Raw genomic sequence first — 22,878 nt, forward strand, 5'->3', positions numbered from 1 at the left:
GAGGAAAATGTTTTAAAGAGCATGCGAGAGTTAGGCGAATGGTTAATTTTGTTGTTGTAGTATGTCTTTTTAGCAGTGGAGACATTAGCAGAGAAGGAAGAGAGGAGTGCCTGATACACATTAATGTCAGTAGTATTTTTTGATTTGCGCCACACCCTTTCAGCAGCCCTGAGCTTAGAATGATGTTCGCGGAGAACATCAGACAGCCAAGGGGCAGAAGGGGTGGTACGGCCTGGCCTGGAAGACAAGGGGCAGACAGTGTCTAAACAAGATGTAAGAGTGGAGCAGAAAGTATCAGTAGCACTGTTAGCATTAAGAGATAATAACTGTTTAGGGGGAGGAAGCGAAGAAGAAACCATAGCAGATAGCCAGGAAGGTTAGAGTGAGTGTAGGTTACGTCGAAAGATGACATGTGGAGGGGTATGTGTTGTGTCAGGAACCATGTTGAGGTTAAGAGTGAGGAGGAAGTGATCCGAGGTGTGCAGTGGAGTAACCAGTACATGATCAGTGGAGAAGGGTCATGTGTAAATAAGGTCCAGTTGGTTGCCTGATTTGTGAGTAGCAGTAGTTATCTTTTGGTCCAATAAGTAATATCTCTGTCTTATCCGAGTTTAATAGGAGAAAATTATTGGTCATCCAATCTTTTACATTTTTAACACATTCTGTTAGCTTAGATAATTTAGAAGTTTCATCTGGTCTTGTTGAGATATATAGTTGAGTATCATCTGCATAACAGTGGAAGCTAATCCCGTATTTTCTAATAATATTACCAAGGGGCAACATGTATATCGAAAATAGCAGAGGACCTAGGACAGATCCTTGTGGCACTCCATATTTTACTGGTGATAATTGAGATGACTCCCCATTTAAATGAACAAGGTGGTAGCGATCGGACAGGTAGGATCTAAACCATCTTAAAGCCTGCCCTTGAATACCTGTATAGTTTTGTAATCGATCTATGAGTATGTCATGATCTATAGTGTCGAACGCAGCACTAAGATCAAGTAAAACTAGCAATGAGATACAGCCTTGGTCTGACGCAAGAAGCAAGTCATTTGTAATTTTAACAAGTGCAGTTTCTGTGCTATGGTGGGGCCTGAAACCTGACTGAAATTCTTCATAGAGATCATTTTTTTGCAGGAAGGAGCGCAATTGAGCGGACACAACTTTTTCTAAAATTTTAGACATAAAAGGAAGATTTGAGATGGGTCTGTAATTTGCCAGTTCACTAGGATCTAGTTGTGGTTTCTTAATAAGAGGCTTAATAACCGCCAGCTTGAATGGTTTTGGGACGTGACCTAAAGACAACGACGAGTTAATAATATTGAGAAGCGGTTCTTCTGCTACAGGTAACAACTCTTTCAGTAATTTAGTGGGTACAGGATCTAACAGGCATGTTGTTGGTTTAGATGCAGTGATAAGTTTATTTAGCTCTTCCTGTCCTATAGTTGTAAAGCACTGCAGTTTATCTTTTGGTGCGATGAATGAAGCTGAAGTATTATACGCTGTAGAATCTACATTTGTTATTGTATTTCTGATGTTATCTATTTTATCAGTGAAGAAATTCATAAAGTCATTACTATTAAACTGTGAGGGAATATTTAGATCGGGTGGTGTCTGGTTATTTGTTAATCTAGCCACTGTGCTAAATAAAAACCTTGGATTGTTTTGGTTATTTTCTATGAGTTTGTGGATATGCTCGGCCCTGGCAGCTTTTAGAGCCTGTCTATAGCTGGACATACTGTTTTTCCACGCAATTCTAAAAACTTCCAAGTTCGTTTTTCTCCATTTGCGCTCAAGACTACGAGTTTTTTTCTTGAGAGAATGGGTATTACTGTTGTACCATGGCGCAGTACGTTTTTCTCTAACCTTTTTCAATTTGATGGGGGCAACAGCTTCTAATGTATTAGAGAAGATAGTGCCCATGTTGCTAGTCATTTCGTCTAGTTCATGTGTACTTATTGGTACACAGAGCAGTTGAGATAAATCAGGCAGGTTATTTGTGAATCTGTCTTTGGTGGCTGGAACAATAGTTCTGCCCAGACGATAACGCGGAGCGATATAGTTATTATCAGTAATACGCAGTATGCACGATACAAGGAAATGGTCAGTAACATCATCACTTTGAGGTACGATATCTATATCAGTAAGATCAATTCCATGCGATATAATTAAATCTAGCGTATGATTAAAACGATGAGTGGGCCCGGTGACGTTTTGCTTGACTCCAAAAGAGTTTATTAGGTCAGTAAACGCAAGTCCTAATGCATCATTTGTATTATCAACGTGAATGTTAAAATCTCCGACAATTAGCGCTTTATCAACAGTAACCAATAGGTCTGAGAGGAAATCTGCAAATTCTTTTAGGAAATCTGTATATGGCCCTGGTGGTCTATACACAGTAGCCAGAGCAAGAGATACGATAGATTTCTTTTGCATATCTGACAGTGTAACATTAAGCATTAGTATTTCGAATGAGTTAAACCTGTATCCTGTCTTCTGAGTAACATTGAGAATATCACTATATATTGTTGCAACACCGCCGCCACGACCAGTCTGACGGGGCTCATGCTTATAACAGTAGCTTGGTGGAGTAGACTCATTTAGACCAATATAATCATTAGGTTTTAGCCAGGTTTCAGTCAAGCAGAGTACATCAAAACGATTATCTGTGATTATTTCATTTACAATAACTGCTTTGGGTGAGAGTGATCTAATGTTTAGGAGCCCAAACTTTAAAAATTGTTTTTGTTCATTTATTTTACATTTTTCTGGTTTAATCACGATAAGATTTTTTCTAGATCCTGCATTAAATTTATATTTTGACCTCACTATTCGGGGAACAGACACAGTCTTTATAGATTGGACAGCACAAGTACTTCTATCATTTAAGCGGGTAGAACACAAGTCATCAGGGCAGTTATTTGAGATTTGACTTACTAGTCATATGGTGCGTAGCGTCCTGGAGATGTTGTCCGACATGAGTTCCGCTCCGACTCTGCTGGGGTGCAGGCCATCAGCGCGAAAAAGCCTAGGACGCTCCCAGAAAAGATTCCAATTATTAACAAAGAGCAGTTTCTGTTCTTTACACCATGACAATAACCATTCATTTAAAGCAAAAAGTCTACTGAACCTTTCGTGTCCTCGTCGATACGTGGGAAGCGGTCCTGACACGATGATCGTCGTCGCGGGCGATGTGCGGCGCACCGTCTCGATCAGGCTCCTGAAGTCCCTCTTCAGTGTCTCCGTCTGCCGCAGCTTGGTGTCGTTAACCCCCGCGTGAAGCACGACCGCTCCGGTGCTCTCGTCGCCCTTCAGGATCGCGGGTATCTGCGCAGAAACATCGAGAACACGAGCACCAGGGAAACAGTGAGTGTGCACTTTACCTTCAGCTAACGTAGCACGGACGTGCCGGACGATGGAGTCTCCGATGATCACAGCGTCGCGTTCCGTCTCGCGGAGGGGAGCGAAGCGGTTCCGGGTGGAGATCTCGAAGACCGGAGGCGGCGGAGGGGGAGAGGTCGTCGCCCGGGGCCTGGCTCGCGTCTTCCGCTGCGGCTGCACCCAGGGTCCGTGGTGTCCCGGCGCCGGAGTGAAGAACATCTGGGAAGATCGCGTCCTGGGTGCACCGGGCCTGTGCAGAGAAACACACGGAGTAGAGGTGGTGGGAGAATTAGCAGCGCGCTGTATACTTACCTCGGACTTGTGAGCGTCAGCCTGGGATGATTCCAGCGTGGCTCTCCACTCTCTCAGCTGGGTCTGCCTCTCCACCAGGTCGCGGATCTGCTTCTCCACGGCCTCCAGCTCGAGCTGCACTGAATGCAGCTTGAACGTGTCCTCACCTGTACTCAAAGGTAGACACACATCCGCCATTAAAGCAAGTAACAGTGAGTAAAACAATGGTAATGTGTGTGAATAGAGTATTTGTAATGTAAGCGAGGTTAGCGGCAACCACGCTGGCGATGCTAGCGGGCTATTTGCTGATAGCGGACTCGGGAAATCAAAATAAAACTAGTGATAACAAGGCGCTCTGATTGTTTTTGTTGTAGGATACGATAGGGGATATATTCACACGTTATATAAACGAAAATGATGGTGTATAAAATTGATTTTAAAATAGAAAATTAGACGACAAAGAATTAACTTGACGGAGCTCAAACTCAAAACACACGGTAGCAACAAACAGGAAGTGACCAGGTAATTGTCCCTTTATAAGTAATTATAAGTCATTATAATCCGTAATTATGTCCCCACTGGATGCGAAACATGAAAGGTTTCGACATGAAAGGTTCAGTAGACTTTTTGCTTTAGTCAGACGGGGAGTGTGGGAAAATGAGAAATTATTGGAGAGTGCTGCAGGTGTAGCAGTGTCCTCTGGTTTGATCCACGTCTTTGTCAGGGCCATGAGGTTTAATCTTAAATGATTAGCAATAGATGTAATGAAATCTGCTTTGTTTACTGCAGACTGGCAATTCCAGAGACCAATAGAAAAAGAAAGTAGTGTATTAGCAGACATAGGCAAAGTGCGCAGGTTGTTAGGATTGCGCTGCCTATAGTGTGTGAAACGTGGTTTGCGAGTGGTAGTGATAGTAGGGATCTGGAAACACATAGTAAGAATTGGTTATAAAAACTGAAATAGTAATAAGCTGAGTTGGTCATAAAAACTGAAACAGAAGTGAAACAAGTAGTAGAAAAGAGAATGAATCAAAAGCGATACTTATGTCCCTTGCTGGTGTCCCTGCCCGGTGGAGTCGCACGGTAGAGGCGATGGTCTTTACACTCTTCGGTCTTCACACAAGGAGGACTTCACACGAGGGCTGCCGCGACCGCTGCCGCTGCCGCGGTATTCTAAACTTTTTTATACCCGTTTCACAAAACGGAAATTGAATTCAGCTGAACACACTTTACTGTTTATCACAGCAAAGGGCTAAGCAAGCGCACGACACTGACAAGGTATGCGATGCAAAGCATAGAGGTATGCGACCAAATGCAACTTCAGCACGTCTCAACACAGTAAACAAAACAAGCGTTTCATAGCAACGACAACTGAGCTAAACACTAATGAGACAAGAAATAAATACACTTACTATCTGATTTTAACTTCCGCTGATTGACTGCTTCTCTCAAAGAGTATTTCTTTACACTGTCTTTTGCTAGCGCTCAAACACACTTTACTGTTTATCACAACAAAGGGCTAAGCAAGCGCTCGACACTGACAAGGTATGCGATAGAGTACGAGACCAAAGGCAACTTCAGCACGTCTCAACTCAATATAAAAAGTATATGTATATATATATACTATTTGCCACACCTGCCAATGGCCGGTGACATGATAAAATTTACCGGCCAAAATAATCTTTATTCAAGCTACAAAAGTTAATCAGCGACTAGAACAGTCCCAGGATTTTTCTTTTTCTTTTGTTCTTTGATTTACATCAATGACAGACTTCAGCAGGTTTCACTCATTTTTAAATGTTTTTCCCATCTGTTTTTGTCTGCAGATGTTGGGTCAGTGGAAGGGTTGGCGTATCATCGGGCCTGGGACACTTTATACTGGACCAGTTACACCACGTCCACCATCACCCGTCACAGTGTGGACCAGAGCCGCTGGGGGGCTTTTGACCGGGACATTGTAGTTACCATGTCAGGAGATGACCACCCACGGGCTTTCGTCCTGGATGAATGTCAGAGGTGACATTTTCATTTCACAACAAACTCATAGAAAGGGATGTCATGTTGCTTTTAGGATGGCACTAGTAATACATAAAGATGCTGTTACACTCAATGTTTGTCACTGACTCACACTGCTCTGCTGTTCACCAGCTTGATGTTTTGGACCAACTGGAATGAGCATTCGCCTAGTATCATGCGCGCTCAGCTGTCTGGAGCCAATGTCCTGGTGATCATTGGCAGGGACATCCGCACTCCCAATGGACTCGCCATCGACCATCGTGCCGAGAAGCTCTATTTCTCGGATGCTACGCTTGATAAGATTGAGCGCTGCGAGTATGATGGCTCCCACCGTTATGTAAGTTAGAACTTGCACTCATGAGTGTCCATTTTGCTTAACTTGCACCATGACTCAGTCAAATCCCAATGCGTCCAGACCAGACATAATTGCGATGTGCAGATTGCATTTTGATAGCGAGTGAAATCTCACTAGTCCAAAAACTTAGCTGTACAGCAGGGTCAGAAATGAACTTTTCCATTAAGGCACAATATTTGCTCCTGTAATTGATTTCCAGGGAATTTATTTATTTATTTTACCTTTGTAAGGGCATTTTTTTTATTACCTTATTAAATTAATAATTACCTTATTAAATGTATTTATGTAGTCTTGTTGGATTGAGTCTCCACACCAGATAATAAGATCCAGCCCCGGATGCCAGATCCTGTCAGAAAGTTTCAGTTTTGTCTGGTACCCAAAAATGTATTAACAGTCTTCTATCATCCTAGAAGTTGCCTGAGAAAGGAGCAGAGTTTATTGAACAATCTTAATTGTGTGTGTTTCAATGCCCAGACTCCGTCTGACCAGCACAAATCCAACAAGTGCTATTACACCATTATTATATTAACTGCTTCACAACAACATCCCATAAAACCTTGAATTTCCATAAACATTCCCTCTTATCTCATATTTGTGAAGACAAACATTTCATTTAACTCCACAATCATAAGATTAAACAATAATAGAAAAGCACTATAAGCAAAGAAAAAAAATATAAAAATAATTATTGAATTAATGATTAAATGATAAATAATCAAATGATAAACTACATGAATGGCTAATGATTATAAATGATTGTAAGATTATAAATGAATAAAAATGAGGAAATAAAATGCAGCTCAAATGGATGGTTGTTCTCTTGAAGCAAAACACACTGTGCATTTGAGGATCATTGTGGGAAATGGCTCGTCATATTCTGGCTACACAGCAAAACTAGCTAAGAAAAAGAGCAAAGAACATTTCTCATCACTGAAGCGGTCCATGACTTCAGTTCGTTGCAAGCTCACTCCAACATCTGCAATCTCGCAAAAACTCCTGTTATAATCACTGAAGCTGTCTACACTGAGAAGTCAATCTCTTACTTCCATCGTATGATGACAGTCAGTCAGATGATAGCATGATGATAGTCAGTCAGTTTTTTTAGTGGTAACTAATCTGATTGCCTCTGAATGGCCATTGCATTCACAAGCTCAACAGAAGCGAGTGTGATTGCTTATTTTGTTTATGATTGTATTGTGAACAATCGACACTTTTCATTCAGATTTTGATTTCTCACAACTTTTCCTGGGGAGTGAACATGAACACGTAATCGTGCACACAAACCAAGGTCAAGATTTTCGTTAAATAAATTAATTTTCAGTCTGTTTTTCACCAAACCTTATTGTATACCCCAGAACTCTTGGAATATACGACAACATTGGGGTCATTCTGTGATACTTGTGCGTGTTTTTCTAAAAGCTTGATGCTGGTCGCTATTCACTGGCATTATATGGACGAGCGCTAGTGGGACATTTCTTTAAATTTCTCCTTTTGGGGTCTGAAATAGAAAGAAAGGCATAATAAACTAATAATAATTTTTTTGTAAATGATTGTCACGGTTGCCTTCTGTGGCGAAACGAAGAACGAGGAGACGTGGGATAAACTCAAAGTAACTGTCTTTAATCATCCAAGACGAGGTAAAACAAGGCAAGCAGGGACACACAGGAAACACAACATTGGCGTTCAATACCGGACGCTAGACTGGAAACAACACAGGGCTTAAGTAATAGGGATTAACTAGATAATTAAACAAACACAGGTGGAGACTAATGAACTCATAATGAAACAATGTGGACAGGAACATAACCAAATATGGGCATAAGGAAAGATGAGGGAGGAAAACAACACATGACAGGAACACAGGCCTAACATTACTCTCCCCAGTTCAGGAGGCCATGGCAGAGTAGGGAACTCAGGAGGCCATGGCGGATCAGACAGTTCAGGAGGCCATGGCGGAGCAGGGAGCTCGGGGAGCCTGGCCTCTGCACTCGGCCTGGCCTCCATGGATGGACCCCTACTACCCCCAAAAAAAAATCCTTGGGGAGAATATAGTCTTTAGACGCCCTCCATAGGCCTAACTCAGGAACTGTGGCCCTCCCTGGGCTTGACGTGGGGACTGGAGCCCTCCTTGGGTTGGACGTGGTGACTGGAGCCCTCCTTGGGCTAAACTCGGGGACTGGAATCCTCTCTGGGCTAAACTCGGGGACTGGAGCCCACTCTGGGCTAAACTCAGGGACTGGGGCCCTCTCTGGGCTAAACTCGGGGACAGGAGCCCTCACTGGGCTAAACTCGGGGACAGGAGCCCTCCGTGGGCTGGATTCGGGGGCTGGAGCCCACACCGGAGTGAGCTCTGGGGCTGGAGCCCACACTGGAGCGAGCTCTGGGGCTGGAGCCCACACTGGAGCGAGCACTGGGGGGCGCACTCGGGCGAGGAAGAGGGCACCGAGCCATGCATTTTTCCTCTTCCTCCTCTTCTGATTACGGGTAAATTGGGCGGCCAGCGGGCTTGTCGTTGTGGCGGCCGGCGGGCTTGGGTCAAGCCCGTGAGTGAGCCGCGGCTGGCGGGCTTGACAACGGCACGGCGAAGCATGAGGCGATCTCCATTATTAGAATTAGGGTGAATAGCTGCAATAGATTTAGTTTAATCGTGCAGGGGCATCTTGAGTTTAGGGGCATTTTAGTGGCATGTTTGCCCCTGTTCATTTTCAAATAAATTTGGTTCTTTTTGTATCATCTTTTCACCTTCCAAGAGAACAGAAAAAATACTCGCTGGTTCTTGACTCAAACTTGACTAAAGCAAAAGTTTGATTTGTGAATTTCTGTGACTGATTTAGTCAAGTTCTTTGACAATACAATGTAAAAAGTGATAAATTAAATTAATTCCGATTCAGAATTTTTGGTGACCTTGATATTGCCCATTTTAGTTTTATGAATTCGTTCATGTAAACACTTTTTGCTTATTAAAATTAAACTATTAAAACAGAATCCAGAAAAAATTAACATTAAGAAAAATGAAATTGAGAGAAAAAAAATAAATAAATAAAATTTTAAAAATAAAATAAAGCAGATTTTACAGGCCCCTGAATAGACGTTTTTCACACCGACTGAATAATTCCAGACAGAAAGTTTGGAAGAATAAGTTCATTTAGTCTCAAATAGAGATATCAAAATGGAAAATTGAATTTGATCATTTCTACAAACCGAATGGTTACTTTCTATCTGTTTCGGCTTCTGTAGGTGGTCCTGAAGAATGAGCCAGTGCATCCTTTCGGTTTGACCGTGTACGGTGACCACATCTTCTGGACAGACTGGGTGCGCAGAGCCGTCCTCAGAGCCGACAAGTATGTTGGAGGAGACATGAAGGTGTTAAGAGCTGATATCCCACAACAGCCAATGGGGATCGTCGCTGTGGCCAACGATACGAATAGCTGTGAGTGAACGGCTGTAAGGGCAGCATGGTCAAGAGTACTCTCAATCAGCTGCGTGAGAGAGCGATTGCCTTACACTGTCCTGTCATCTCAACCATGTAATTATGTGCCAAAAGTAATCTGTGATTGTCACAGAACCGAGAAGAACTCTATAACGCTTGGGAATGACACACTCACACACAATCAATATCATTCATCATGCTTATCCAAGTGTGATAGAAGCAATTCTCAAGCACTCAAACCCCTAAAGACAGCATCTCTGCCTGCTATGAAGCCCCCATTTACTGTCTGCCAACCAAAATGTTAACCCAACCGAAACCGAATAAATGGCCAATAATGATAGCATTGAAAAAACTAAGGTATTTTTTACCATTAAATGCCCCGTTTTATTTGGGAATATGAAGTAAAAGTAAAACCTCTTATCCTTAAATGATCATATCCTGGAAAACAGGACTTTTCTCAGTCTTTAGAAATACAAATTTGAGTACTGTGTTGACCATAAAATGGCCACGAAAAACTGAATTATGACAAGAAACATGATTTCAGTTAATTCCTTAATTACACTTTGTCTATCACATTTTTTTCCCTTTCTTTCTTAATTTCTTTCTTTGGAAGAAATTAATATATTTATTCAGCAAGAATGTGTTAAATTGATCAAAAGTAACAGTAAATACATTAAAACAGATTTCTCTTTCAAATAAATGCTGTTCTTTTGAGCTTTCTATTCATCAAAGAATCCTGAAAAATAGTTTATATTTAATTCTAATAGTTTAGTTTTCAGATATTTTTGAATATTCATGAACTAATCTATTATGGATAATGTGTTGAATAACGAAATGTTTTTACTGTAGAGCCCTGAATTAAGCACCCAAATTCTCATCACTGCAATGCAAAATTTACTGAGATTTACTGTATTGCATAAAAGTAGAAAACACTTTATTATATACATTTTTACAATTAATTAAATACATGGTACATTTGTTCTGCCATTTATGATGATTTAAATAATGTGTATTACAGCAAAATGTAATAATATATCAACCCCACACCCCACCCCCCTTTTTGTGGTGAAATGTGACAACCTTTTTTTTTTGACCCTATAAGTAGACTTCTGCAGCATGGCTGTGTAGAAACTTTCATCTGCATACCACTGTGAGAACTATTGTTTGAGTGTTTACATCTGTATGCTGTGAATAGGAAATAGTTTTCTGTAAATCTGTGTGTGCAAGTGGGTAGTGAATGTTAATTGGGTTATTTGTATCTGTTTGTGTGTTTCATGAAGGGCTGCATAACGAGTAGACATAATGCTTCTTGTGACTTCTCAATGTCAAGAGCTTCTGGGGATGCTAAATTCCTGTGTATGTGTGTGTGTGTGCGTATTTGTGTGTGCGTGCAGGTGAGTTCTCGCCCTGTCGTGTGAATAATGGAGGCTGTCAGGATCTGTGTCTGCTCACATCAGATGGACGGGTCAACTGTAGCTGCCGTGGAGAGAGGAAACTGCTGGAGGATAACACCTGCATAGGTGAGACACCGCTGACCAATCACAGGCTTCATACGTCATGTAGACATATATGCATATGCAAGTATTGTTATTAGAATACAGTGTTCATTGTTAACTGACCATATGGAGATGAACAGAGCCTTGAAGCAGCTTTATACAGAGGCAGTGTTAATGTTCCTGCTCAAAAACACAGTGACAATAGTGAGTAAATTAGATCACTGATATGAACCAAAACTGAAGATCTCATCCATCTCTGGGAGACCTGGTGGAATAAACACTCTTAGAAACATATTGCTGTTGCTACTTTAAATGGATAGTTCACAAAATGGAAATTTTGTCATCATTTTGTAAAAACTAGGGCTGCCTCTGACTAAAGATTTTTATAGTCGATTAATCACGTTTATGTTCATTTAATTAATGTGTTCAAGCACACACATAAAGCTTGCCGCAAAGCACCCGCAAAAGTAATGACTATGAATGTGTCGGAAAAAATAGCAAGGAGATATTTGAATTATTTATTAATAAACCAGTGTTTTCTGATTCAGTGTCCGCCGCAGAGATGAAGTTGACAATGCTGACTCACCAGTGGACATAATCAGATAATATTTGTTTTTGATAAGAATTGGTTTATTTCAAAGGAGACATTTCAAGATTTCTGTAGATATATTTCACATGTCTCTGAGGCAAGTAGCTGCTACGCTGAATTTCAGTTCATTTTTGTGCTGCGCTCCAGTTCATGGAGACCGAGACGACAGAAAGCACATCCTGTTTTTTTCTTTGTTTTACAAAAGCGCAACGTCTTGTTGATATTGTGAGTGTACACAAATAAAAGTAGACCCTTGACAGTTTTGAATCATGTATTACTCTGTAACAACAAAAATGACAGTGTGTTTTAAGTTGTTTTCTCTGTTATCAGAAAAAAAACAAGCGATCGCGTTGGCGCCTCCATGTCATGCAGTAGCGCGCTATAGCTTCCACACTCCGCAAAACACTTGAATATGCGTCTAATAGCACCCATTTATCTAGGGTAACATTAGAGCGAGTGGCCATGTAAAGTTAGTACTGCTTCCATGTTTCACTTTCAAATGATAAACCATATTTGAGGTGATGAATGATAGGCGAACGTTTGGATTTCCTGCCTGATATACTGTAATTACCTCGATCTGTCCGTCACAGACACAGACAGTTTTTTTTTCTGCGGATAGCCAATATAATTTTAGTCGACTAAGCCTCTTCTTGTCGACTAACATTTAGGGGGGCAGCCCTACTTAAAAGTTTTGTTCATCTTCGAAACACAAATGAAGATACTTTTAATGAAACTTCGAAGTTTTCTGCATCTCTATTAGAAGTTCTTTCCACCAAAAGTTTTAAGCTTCAAAAAGTTCATAAAGGGATCGTAAAAAATATTCCATGTGAATCAAGCAGTTTAATCCAAGTCTTTCGAAAAGACACAATCACTTTATATGATTTTAAACTTTTTTTTTCACAAATAAACACTGATCAATGAACAAAAATGGAGCCCACGGAAGCTCAAGCATGTTTGTACTTTCTTACGGATTGTTCAAAACCTTTCGGCGCCACTCAGAAAAATGCATATAAAGTAAAATGTCTGCATTTAATTGTTGATATCTAATCCTAAAGCTGTTACTAATCTAATCAATTATCACCAAAATCAATATATCAGTGGACCAGAGTGGTCACTGTTTTTGGACAAAACATCAATACAATACATTAGGAAGTTGTGATCGACATGCTTGTATTCCATGTTTGAAGGATTGTACTATGTTAATAGTTGCCATCTTGTGTCTCTCAGCTCAGAACACGTCATGCAGCAGTATGGATGACTTTGAGTGCGGGAATGGAGACTGCATCAAATACACGCTCACCTGTGACGGCATGGCCCACTGCAAAGACAAGTCAGATGAGAAACAGTCCTACTGCAGTGAGTGTGTGTGTGTGATATTCTGGAGGCGGTTATGAAGGCCTCCCACTCTAATGGTCTGTGTTTGTGTTCAGCTAACCGTGTGTGTAAGAAGGGCTATAAGCGCTGTGTGAACGGACGCTGTGTCGGCCACAGCTCCTGGTGTAATGGCCGAGATGATTGCGGGGATAACTCTGATGAACTCTTCTGTAATGGTAAGACCAACTGTTCATACACATCATATACTGAACATCTGTAATGCTGCAGCCTAATCTTCAAATCCAGCCTGACGGCCCCTTTGAATTCTATAGCTTTCAAACGTTCTAATGTTGTAGAGTTTTGTTTTCCCCTTCCCGCTTTATTATAGTGCTGGTGTTTTTGTCTTTTGAATTGTAGAGCTCTTTGGTTCAACTGATGCTGATGTTAGTCCTGCTACAAAAAGTAAAGTGAAACATAAAAAGATTATACTTTATGTGTGAACCGTCATATTTTGCCCCAAAATCAAAGGCAGATTAGAAATTATAATGGTTCTGAACATTTGGTCAGTTTCGAATATTGGAGTTTCGAATATTGTTTGACTAATCCGATGCAGATTAAATGTTTTGCAGCAGCTGACCAGAGAATTTATAAGCAACATACAGTATTTGTCATTGTGCTGAATAAATGAATGAATGAATTTAAATTAAAAACAAAAAATATTGTATTTCAGTAATTATTTGGAGAAGAGAATGAAATCACTATTGAGAACAATGGGAATTATAAAAAACAAAAACAAAAAAAAACGTAATAATAAAAAATAAAAAAAATTGGGGTGGGGGGGGGGGTTCAGGGTGCTAAATTATCATGGAAATATTGTCATTGTGCAAATATTATTGTTATGGTACTAAAAATATGTTTCCTTCATTATTATTAGTATTACTCTTATTTATTTATTTCTTTAGCTCATGACTTTGTGAGTTTATGCACTTTTTGTTTGTGTTCCAGCAACCCTGTGCACAGCGGATCAGTTTCAGTGCAGAGACGGATCATGTGTGTCAAACTCCAGTCGCTGTAACCAGGTGCTGGACTGTGAGGACGCCAGTGATGAAATGAACTGCTGTAAGTTTGTTTATTAATTCATTCATTTATTTACATGTAGATGAATAATAATATTCAGCCTTTTGCTTAAAGTTCAGACTTGGATTAGTAAATGCACCTGTGACATGCTGTTGATAACAAAAGACGGTAATACATTAGATTAGGGAACACATTCACTATTGGCTAAGAGTTTTCCCTCAGTACACTCCTAATTTGCTGCTTCTTAATAGTAAGGTAGTTGATAAGTTTAGGTATGGAGTAGTGTTAAGGGATCTAAAATATGCACATGCAGAATAAAGCATTAATTTGTGTTTTTTGAGCAGGGTTGGGAAGGTTACTTTTAAAATGTATTTCCTTACAGATTACAAAATACATCCTTAAAATATTTTATATAGTTTGTAACATATTTCATTAGATTACTCAAGTTTAGTAACTTAATCTAAATACTTTGGAATGCTTAAGGTAAGGAGCCTTTTAACTTTGATGTCTTGTTTTTGTTAACCACCTCTAAATAAAAATGGGTGGCATGAATGCATTTAAATCAATTATAAATTCATAAATAATATTATGAGATTGTTTTAAATATGACATCTTGAAAACACTGAAACATTGAAATAATGGGGGGGGGGGGGCTCGGGGGGTTTTCTGCTGTGGATGTATTTTGAAGGCAGTGGTTGCATTAAGTGCAAATAGCAATAGACTATATTTACACTATGTAAAAAGTATTTTACAGATATTTGGCAGATATTTGCACCTCAATGTTGTAGTACATTATAAAACAGTATGCAATAATAACCCTACCACTATACCCCAAAAACACTTTATTATTAAATACCCATGAGGCACTTTATTTCCACTTTTTGAATATTTCCTTTATTTTTATTGAAAATAAACGCCTTTCTGATCTGATATGTGATGGGAAAAGGGAGAAGAATGTGAGTTGAACAAGTTTGGCAAAAGGCAGATTCGAACTCGGGTTGATCGCGTAAAAAGTTTATCGTCACAGGTCTTTTCCCTACGCCACTGCAACTGTTATTGAATATGCTTATTTTTAAGGATGCACCGACATTTTCAGTTTTCAGCCGAAAGAGAAAAACTGCTGAAAATATATGGCGCACTGCACCACCCAGCAGTATTCAGTGCGCAGGTTTCACTCTCCCTCTAGGTGTTGTCAGTGCATTGTTTGACGCTCCGCTCAACCAAGTCTGCTCAAATAACACGCCGACAGGAAATTTAGTTTACTTGTCCCTGTTTGCAGTAGTGCTGCTGTGCTGTAACATGGCAACACTGGTAAAATGACGCTATGCTCTGCTCACATGCTCTGATAATAATAGTTTTGTAGGACTATACATTATTTGGATAATTAGTAAAAAAAAAAACCTTATATCTGATTATGTTGCATAGAACTGAACAAAAATAATATATTGATATTTAATATTAACATATTTTCTGTCCAATTTTATTGTGTTACTTTGAATAAAAGTGTGGTTATTTTATACATATTTTGTGTTTTAAATACTTAACTGTCACATGTCATTCAGTTTGAACTTTGTTTTCTTCATGCACCGTTCCCCTTCATTGAGTTAATTGTGTCATTCTGTTCAGGTGTGTGTAATTAATTATCCTTGTTTGGTCTGTGTATTTTAGTTCCTGTGTGTTCATTTATAGTTTGTCCGGTCTCATCAACATCAGCGTCTGCGTTTATGCTACCCTGTGTGTTGGATTAAAGACTTTATAAACCTTCTTCTTCATTTTCAAGTGTTAGCATTGTAGCTGTGACAGAAGACTGGACCCCAAAAAACGACAGAAAGAATGGTGTGATTTAACCCGTTTTTATTTTGTTAACTTTTGTTAATTTTTTTCCATTATGGATCACTTTGCCACTGTCCACCTGCTCTGCCTTGAGCAGGGGTACCGCTCCCTCGAGGAGCATGTTGAGGAATTCCTTGGTCTCGCCCATCAGACCACTTTCCCGGATGACTGCCTGTGCTCATTCCTGCACGCCGGACTGAACACCGGCACACAAGTGCAGGGTCCTCGACATACCTGTCAACACTCCCGTTTTTCCCGGGAGTCTCCCGTATTTCACACCCATCTCCCGCCCCCCCCCCCCTCTCTTTTTTCTCTCGGCCCCCCTCCCGTTTTGTTATTTCTCCCGGAAAACTCCCGCAATTTGTATGGCCCTACCTCGTTATATGAATAATCACATCAATATATTATTCCAAGGTTGACCAGTTGCCAGATCTTGTATGAAACGCATCCTACTCACACAATAGACAGATCATACAATTTTGAAACCATTTGTGACCTCAACCTGGCAAGCTAGAACTCAGTTGCACTGTTGATATCTGTGCATGTAGACGGGGGAAGTTGAATCAATCATCCCTAGTAGAAATGGCATTAGAAAGCTCAGGTGGTGCTACGGCGAAAAAAAACAAAATATAGCTGCAAATTCAACCACAGCTGGACGGAGGAATTCAATTCAATTCAAGTTTATTTGTATAGCGCTTTTCACGATTGACTCTAGCCGCTGCATTATAAGGAATATAATTTCTTATCGCAAAGCAGCATTGACAATTCCCACGCTTTTTGCAAAGTGTGTCGCACTTATTTTAGTATCGGACACGGTGGGAAAAATGAACGCAGCACAGTAAATCACAATGCCCCAAACCCGCAGTCGGAGAACCAGAGCCCACCGTGACTGAAGAGCCATCGCGAGAAGAAGCGACTGAGCCTGCCATCGCCCTGGAGCCTGAGCCGATTGACGCATCTGACCAGGTGTGTGAGCCGACAACAACGCACATGTCGAAGGGAATTCTCGTGGAACACAAGGGTATGAATGCGAGCCCCTCCTACCCTCCCGCCACTGAGAGTGAGTGTTTACTTGACTTGGACACTGTTTTTCAGTTTGGAGAGTTCGAGACTTTGCTTCCCCTAAGCCTGCCTGATTCTATTCATCTGTCTGATTCGCTGGTCCCTCCCAGCCTCCCTCTCCCACCTCCTTTCCAAACTGCCCTAAGAGACTTTTTCTTTTTGCTTGGTTTTTGTGTATTTCTGCAGTCTCCTCAGTCCTCAGCCACTCCTGCTGTCTAGTCATCTCCATCCCCAGTCAGTTCCTCTATTTCACCTCCTCTCAGTGGTGGGGCTCCATCTCAGGACAGCCGGGAGTCTTTGTCTCCTGGACCTGAGGAGCCCGTGGCTCTGCCTCTGGCCTCGGATGGCTCCGCTCCACCTCATCCCGCCGTCCTGACTCCTGCGCCTGCACAACTCCCACCCTCGATTCCGGCGTGGACTTTCGGCCTCTGTGGGCTTTCTCGGTCAGTCGGCTCCACCTTGGTCAGACTTTGCCACACCTCCACTGCAGACTTGCGGGCCGTCAGCTGCTCACCGGCCCTCCACCCCTTCGGCTACAGCCCGCTCCGCCCTCCCTCAGGCTCCATCTCCTTCCTCGGTCGCTCCAGCTCTCACCCTGGCCTCTGGATCCCCACCTACATCTCGGGCGATCGTCGCTACTACTCCGTCCAGCCACCTGGATCCTCCTCGGAATCGCTCCACCTCCTCGGCACTTTATCTGCGCTGTGTGCTCCACCTCCATCGTTGTCGTCAACTCGTCATCGTAGTCTAATGGTTAGAGAGTCGGTCTTGTAAACCGAAGGTTGCGAGTTCAAGTCTCAGGTCCGGCAGAAATTGTCGGTGGGGGGAGTGAATAACCAGCGCTCTCTTCCACCCTCAATACCACAACTGAGGTGAGACCCTTGAGCAAGGCACCGAACCCCCAACTGCTCCCCGGGCGCCACAGCAATATGGCTGCCCACTGCTCTGGGTGTGTGTGCAGAGCACAAATTCTGACTATGGGTCACCATACTTGGCCACACGTCACTTCACTTTCACTTTCATCCCATGGTGGTGTGTGTTCCCATCACACATTTGCTCCTCCCTCCAGCAACGCCACCATGGAGCGTAGTCCTGGCTGTGGCCTGGGTCTCCTGCTCAAGGCTCCTCTCTGGATTTTGTTTGTCGTCCTCCTCCCGAACCTCCTCCTGCATCTCTCTGCTGGAGTGCCTGCCCTTCACCATCTCCTCATCCTCCTCGCCGCATCATCTTTCTCTCTGGGAAGGGGGTCATATGTCACATGTCATTCAGTTTGGACTTTGTTTTCTTCATGCACCGTTCCCCTTCATTGAGTTAATTGTGTCTTTCTGTTCAGGTGTGTGTAATTAATTATCCTTGTTTGGTCTGTGTATTTTAGTTCCTGTGTGTTCAGTTCTAGTTTATCCGGTCTCGTCAATGTCAACATCTGCGTTTATGCTACCCTGTGTGTTGGATTAAAAACTGTATAAACCTTCTTCTTCTTCTTAGTGCGTTTATTGTTAGCAGCGTAGCTGTGACAGTAACGACGTTACATGTATTTTGTTACTCCCCAACCCTGTTTATAAGTACTGATAAACAGCCAATATTCTAGTAATATGCATGCTAATAAGCAACTAGTTAATAGTGAATAGTGTTCTCAAAAAGACAATGTTACCAAACGTGTTACCAAAAAGACAATAATTTTAACACATCCCTCAGTTCATAAAAGCGAACAGCTGACATATTGTAATAAACTGAAATAAATCTGTATTTATCATACTTTTGTAAAAGTTTATCCATAACCGAAATACACATGGTAGCAAAATATTTCTTGAATGTTGTACATACTGTTCTATTGTTTCTTAAGCATTTGTCTTATGTCTTGTTTTTCAGTGGTCTCTGATTGTTCCAGTTATTTCCGTCTGGGTGTGAAAGGCTTCACCTATCAGCGGTGTGAGTTCACTACGCTGTGTTATGCTCCATCATGGGTCTGTGATGGCGCAAATGACTGTGGAGACTATTCAGATGAGAGAAACTGCCCAGGTGAACACAAGGGTACTTCAGCTGTGTGCTGCATTTTAGACCCTGTGAAATGGGTGTCTTTCCTGGTCCCTTTTTTCTGGCTTTTCCTTTTCAAGCAATGAAAATAAAATCTTTTTAAAAAATATTCACATTTTTATTGAAATCTCTGAATTTTAGGCTATTGGAAATCTGAGCACAGTTTAAGATATTTGCTTCCTGAAATCTCCTCTGAAACTCTAGAAAAGACATATTTCTGAGATGCAGAGCATTGCTCTCCATGTAATATCATCACTGTCTATCAGAAAGGATAGTTATTAAACAGGTCTTATTTGTTATTGTTGTTTTTTTTCTTCATTTTTGGCTGGATAGCCATTTTCAACTGATGTTTAAGAATGGAAATTATGTAATAGAATGTATATATATATATATATATATATATATATATATATATATGTGTACACTTAAAGAAATAAAATATCTCACACAGCCTCAAATTCTACTCTTTTGTTTCTTTTCACTCATCAGATAAGAAAAAGAGAAAGTGCCCGTCAAACTTCTTTGCTTGTCCCAACGGTCGCTGTATCCCTATGAGCTGGACCTGTGATAAGGAGAACGACTGTGAGAGCGGAGATGACGAGGCGCACTGTGGTGAGTTACACGTGTGTTTGTATTTTTGTCATCATGGAGACTTATACTGTCCTCTAACACTTCACTACCCCTAATTTTTGCCATTTTCATTTGCACATTATTTATTTAGCATTATTAATAAACATATAGTATGTTTATTAAGCAGCTCTCCTCATGGACGGTTGGCTACTCCTTAAATTTAATATTCAAAATGGGGACATACTGTAGATTTGATTGTTTTTATGTAAAGCTCAATAAAATAGACATATCCTAACCTAAAACCTAAAAAACAAACTAGGATAAAAAGACAATTTTAGGGTGTATATATATATATAAAAAAACATTATTTATTAATGGAAAAACAGCATGAAGTGATTAAAATTGTAATTGTATTAATTCAAAACAAGATGAAATAGAACATTTTAAAGTGTAATGAATAGCATGACTAAAGAATCACAGAGAGTAGTAACAGGCAGATTCAGACAAAAGGAAAACCAGAATCCAAATGCACGAAGTTGAATAATAATAATAATAATACAGAAACCAAGAAAACAGAACTATATACTAACTTAACATACTTAACTGTATGCATTGTTTCATTGTTCTCTGTTTTTTTTGTAAGTGCTTTAATACGCTTTCTTTAAAGAGATTATGTAAAATAAATTATTGGTCACACTTTAGTTTGGGGACCAGTTCTCACAACTAACTAACTATTAACTAGGACTTTTGCCTCAAACTCTTAATTTGCTGCTTATTAATAGTTAGTAAAGCTAGTAGTTAAAGCTGCAGTCCGTAAGTTTTGCCTCTTTGTCGCCATATCTGTTTGAAAACTTGGAATTGCAGCTGTGTGCAGAATTATCTAGCTTGCGTGGGTTGTGAGTCGGCTCGGCTGCAGCGCGGATTAATCTAATTGAGGAGTATGTGTGGCAGTCAGTCACCGCACCGCATACTCTTCGAATTTCATATTAAGAAATTCTTTTAACCCAAAAAGCAAATTATGCTCCCTTCGAACTGGTTTTCTTTAAAATAAAAATCTTTGTAATCCCAAGCTATCTGTAATCAGAAACACATTTATAACTGTAACATTTCATAAACACATAATCCTTTCTGAATTACAATCCGTCATCAAAATGATAAATTTAATTATTCTGGCTGCTGTGAGAAAAGGCTGAACACTGGCTGGTTATGTACTTGCTCAAATATTGATTTCGGATCATTTTTAACCAAAAAAAGTTACGGATTGCAGCTTTAAGTTTAGGTATGGTGTGGATTAAGGGATCTAAAATCTGTTAATACAGAATAAACCATTAATATGTTCTTTATAAGCATTAATAAAGAGCAAACAACCAGTAATATGCATGCTAATAAGCAACTAGTCAATAGTGAGAACTGGTCCCTAAACTAAAGTGTTACCAAATTATTTTATATACTTAATATATAATAATTATTATATATATTTATATACTTTATTAGTACTAGGTTTATTATTTTTAAACAGAAACTGAACTGAATACATATCAAGAGTAAACATGATGCAAGTCAACATTACAAAACCAAAAAACTCTTGTTATGTATTCTGTGTCTTTGTGCTTTTGTTTCGTAACACCAAAGGCATTTATAAACAATTATTCATTTTTCCAAATGAGGTTTTGTCAGATTTATATCACTTTAGGGGGAAATTTTGTTCCCAGCTGTGCACGGTTCATTTAAGGTCAGTCTTTTAAATGTGTTCTTTCTGCAAGAATCTTTTGAATAATTAACTAACGGATCGTTTAATGATTCTGCTCAGATAAGTTCTGCTCAGCGACGCAGTTTGAGTGCGGGAATCATCGCTGTATTTCCAGCAGCTGGGTGTGTGACGGGGCGGACGACTGTGGAGATGGAACAGATGAGGACAGCAGATGCAGTGAGTGCTGATCCTTAAAAACAGCATGAAATAGGACATTTTAAAGTGTGACTGATGAATCACAGAGAATACGACCACAGACATTTATCAACATAATGAATGATCAACATTGTTTTCTAAGTTGCTGAATCATGTGTGTTTTTAACTCAGAGAATAAAACGTGCAGTGCAGACGCGTTCCACTGTCCGGATTCACACAAGTGTGTCCCGCAGCGCTGGGTGTGTGACGGAGACAGAGACTGTCCGGATGGAGCTGACGAGAGCTTGAAGGCCGGCTGTGGTGAGCGCTCAAATACATCATTTGTTTTGGTGCAAATACTGTGCAAATGACTCGGTAAACATGTCTGTGTGTATTATTGTTTCTCTTTCGCTCAGTGTTCAATAACACGTGTAAGGCGGGAGAGTTCATGTGCCAGAACAGACAGTGTATCCCCAAACACTTTGTGTGTGACCACGACAACGACTGCGGCGACGGCTCTGATGAGTCTCTGGAGTGCGGTATGTTCATGATTACTCCAAACAAAGATGATTGTGAGATGATTATCTCATAATTACCAAATAATGAGATGAATTATGGCAAATGATTTGTAAGATGTCAATACTTGACTCTCACTTGAATTATATCAAGACTTTAGTCAAATGAAACAAAAGCAAGTACAGAAGAATTAGAATTATTCAGATTATGTGTGTATATATATATATATATATATTTAAATTCTCTCTAATTGCACATGATTTAAATTTACAATACAGTATATCGCCTTCTATAAGGTATGTTCACACTAGACATTCACAAAGGAAGTAAATGCAGGAGAAGAGAAATTAAAAAAAAAGCCCTAGACCATGACATCATATCCTCCTGGCAGACTTATTATCCTAATAAAAATATCCTAATAAAACTAAAAGCATTAAATAATAATAATAATAATAATAATAATTAAAATTACTTTAAATAAAATAAACATTAACTGAAATAAAATATATTTAAAAAACTTATTTCAGCTTGTTGCCAAAACAGCATTTCTCATTTTTTATTTAAAGTCGAAGCACTAAAATAACTAAAAGTAATGAATAGAAATGTATAAATACCATATAGACATATTAAAAATAATAATAAAATGAAAAATAACAAAATAATAAAAATGACAAAAACAAAGTTACTAAAACTTTAATTAAAATTAAAGTGGAAGCAAAATATAAAATAAAAATCTTCAAAATTCAAAATCTTAACAAAACCTATAATAGTATATCAAAATAACACTGACTTTTGTTAATATCTTGTTGCCGTGTCTGATTTTTTTTTGCAGTGTGACCACACCTTAAGACATTATTGTTAAGACTAAACTAAGGCTGTGTCCACACGAAGCCAGAGCTTTCCCTATCCGATCTTTTTTTTCCCATCGTCTCAAAAAATATCTGCGTCCACATGAAACCACAAAACCGACACAAAACGATGTAGTATACATGCCAGACCAGCATGTGGTGCTGTAATTCTGCCACA

General features: G+C 40.0%; 1 protein-coding gene across 1 annotated transcript in view; it reads left to right on the forward strand.

Moving 5' to 3' along the window:
• Positions 1–5,497: 5,497 nt before the first annotated feature.
• The window catches only part of LOC107709508 (low-density lipoprotein receptor-related protein 1-like), a gene marked incomplete at its 5' end in the record, with an annotated part of 65,727 nt that continues 48,346 nt past the window's right edge, over positions 5,498–22,878 (forward strand). The window contains 12 exons of the mRNA XM_016514001.1: positions 5,498–5,691; positions 5,824–6,028; positions 9,284–9,476; positions 10,871–10,996; positions 12,789–12,917; positions 12,992–13,111; positions 13,881–13,994; positions 18,717–18,866; positions 19,371–19,493; positions 21,262–21,378; positions 21,529–21,657; positions 21,753–21,875. Of these exons, the coding sequence (XP_016369487.1) occupies positions 5,498–5,691; positions 5,824–6,028; positions 9,284–9,476; positions 10,871–10,996; positions 12,789–12,917; positions 12,992–13,111; positions 13,881–13,994; positions 18,717–18,866; positions 19,371–19,493; positions 21,262–21,378; positions 21,529–21,657; positions 21,753–21,875 (1,723 nt within the window). The remainder of the gene's footprint in view (positions 5,692–5,823; positions 6,029–9,283; positions 9,477–10,870; positions 10,997–12,788; positions 12,918–12,991; positions 13,112–13,880; positions 13,995–18,716; positions 18,867–19,370; positions 19,494–21,261; positions 21,379–21,528; positions 21,658–21,752; positions 21,876–22,878) is intronic.

This window comes from Sinocyclocheilus rhinocerous, unplaced genomic scaffold (genome assembly GCF_001515625.1).
Source record: "Sinocyclocheilus rhinocerous isolate Xijiao unplaced genomic scaffold, SAMN03320098_v1.1 scaffold2371, whole genome shotgun sequence".
Taxonomy (NCBI): domain Eukaryota; kingdom Metazoa; phylum Chordata; class Actinopteri; order Cypriniformes; family Cyprinidae; genus Sinocyclocheilus; species Sinocyclocheilus rhinocerous.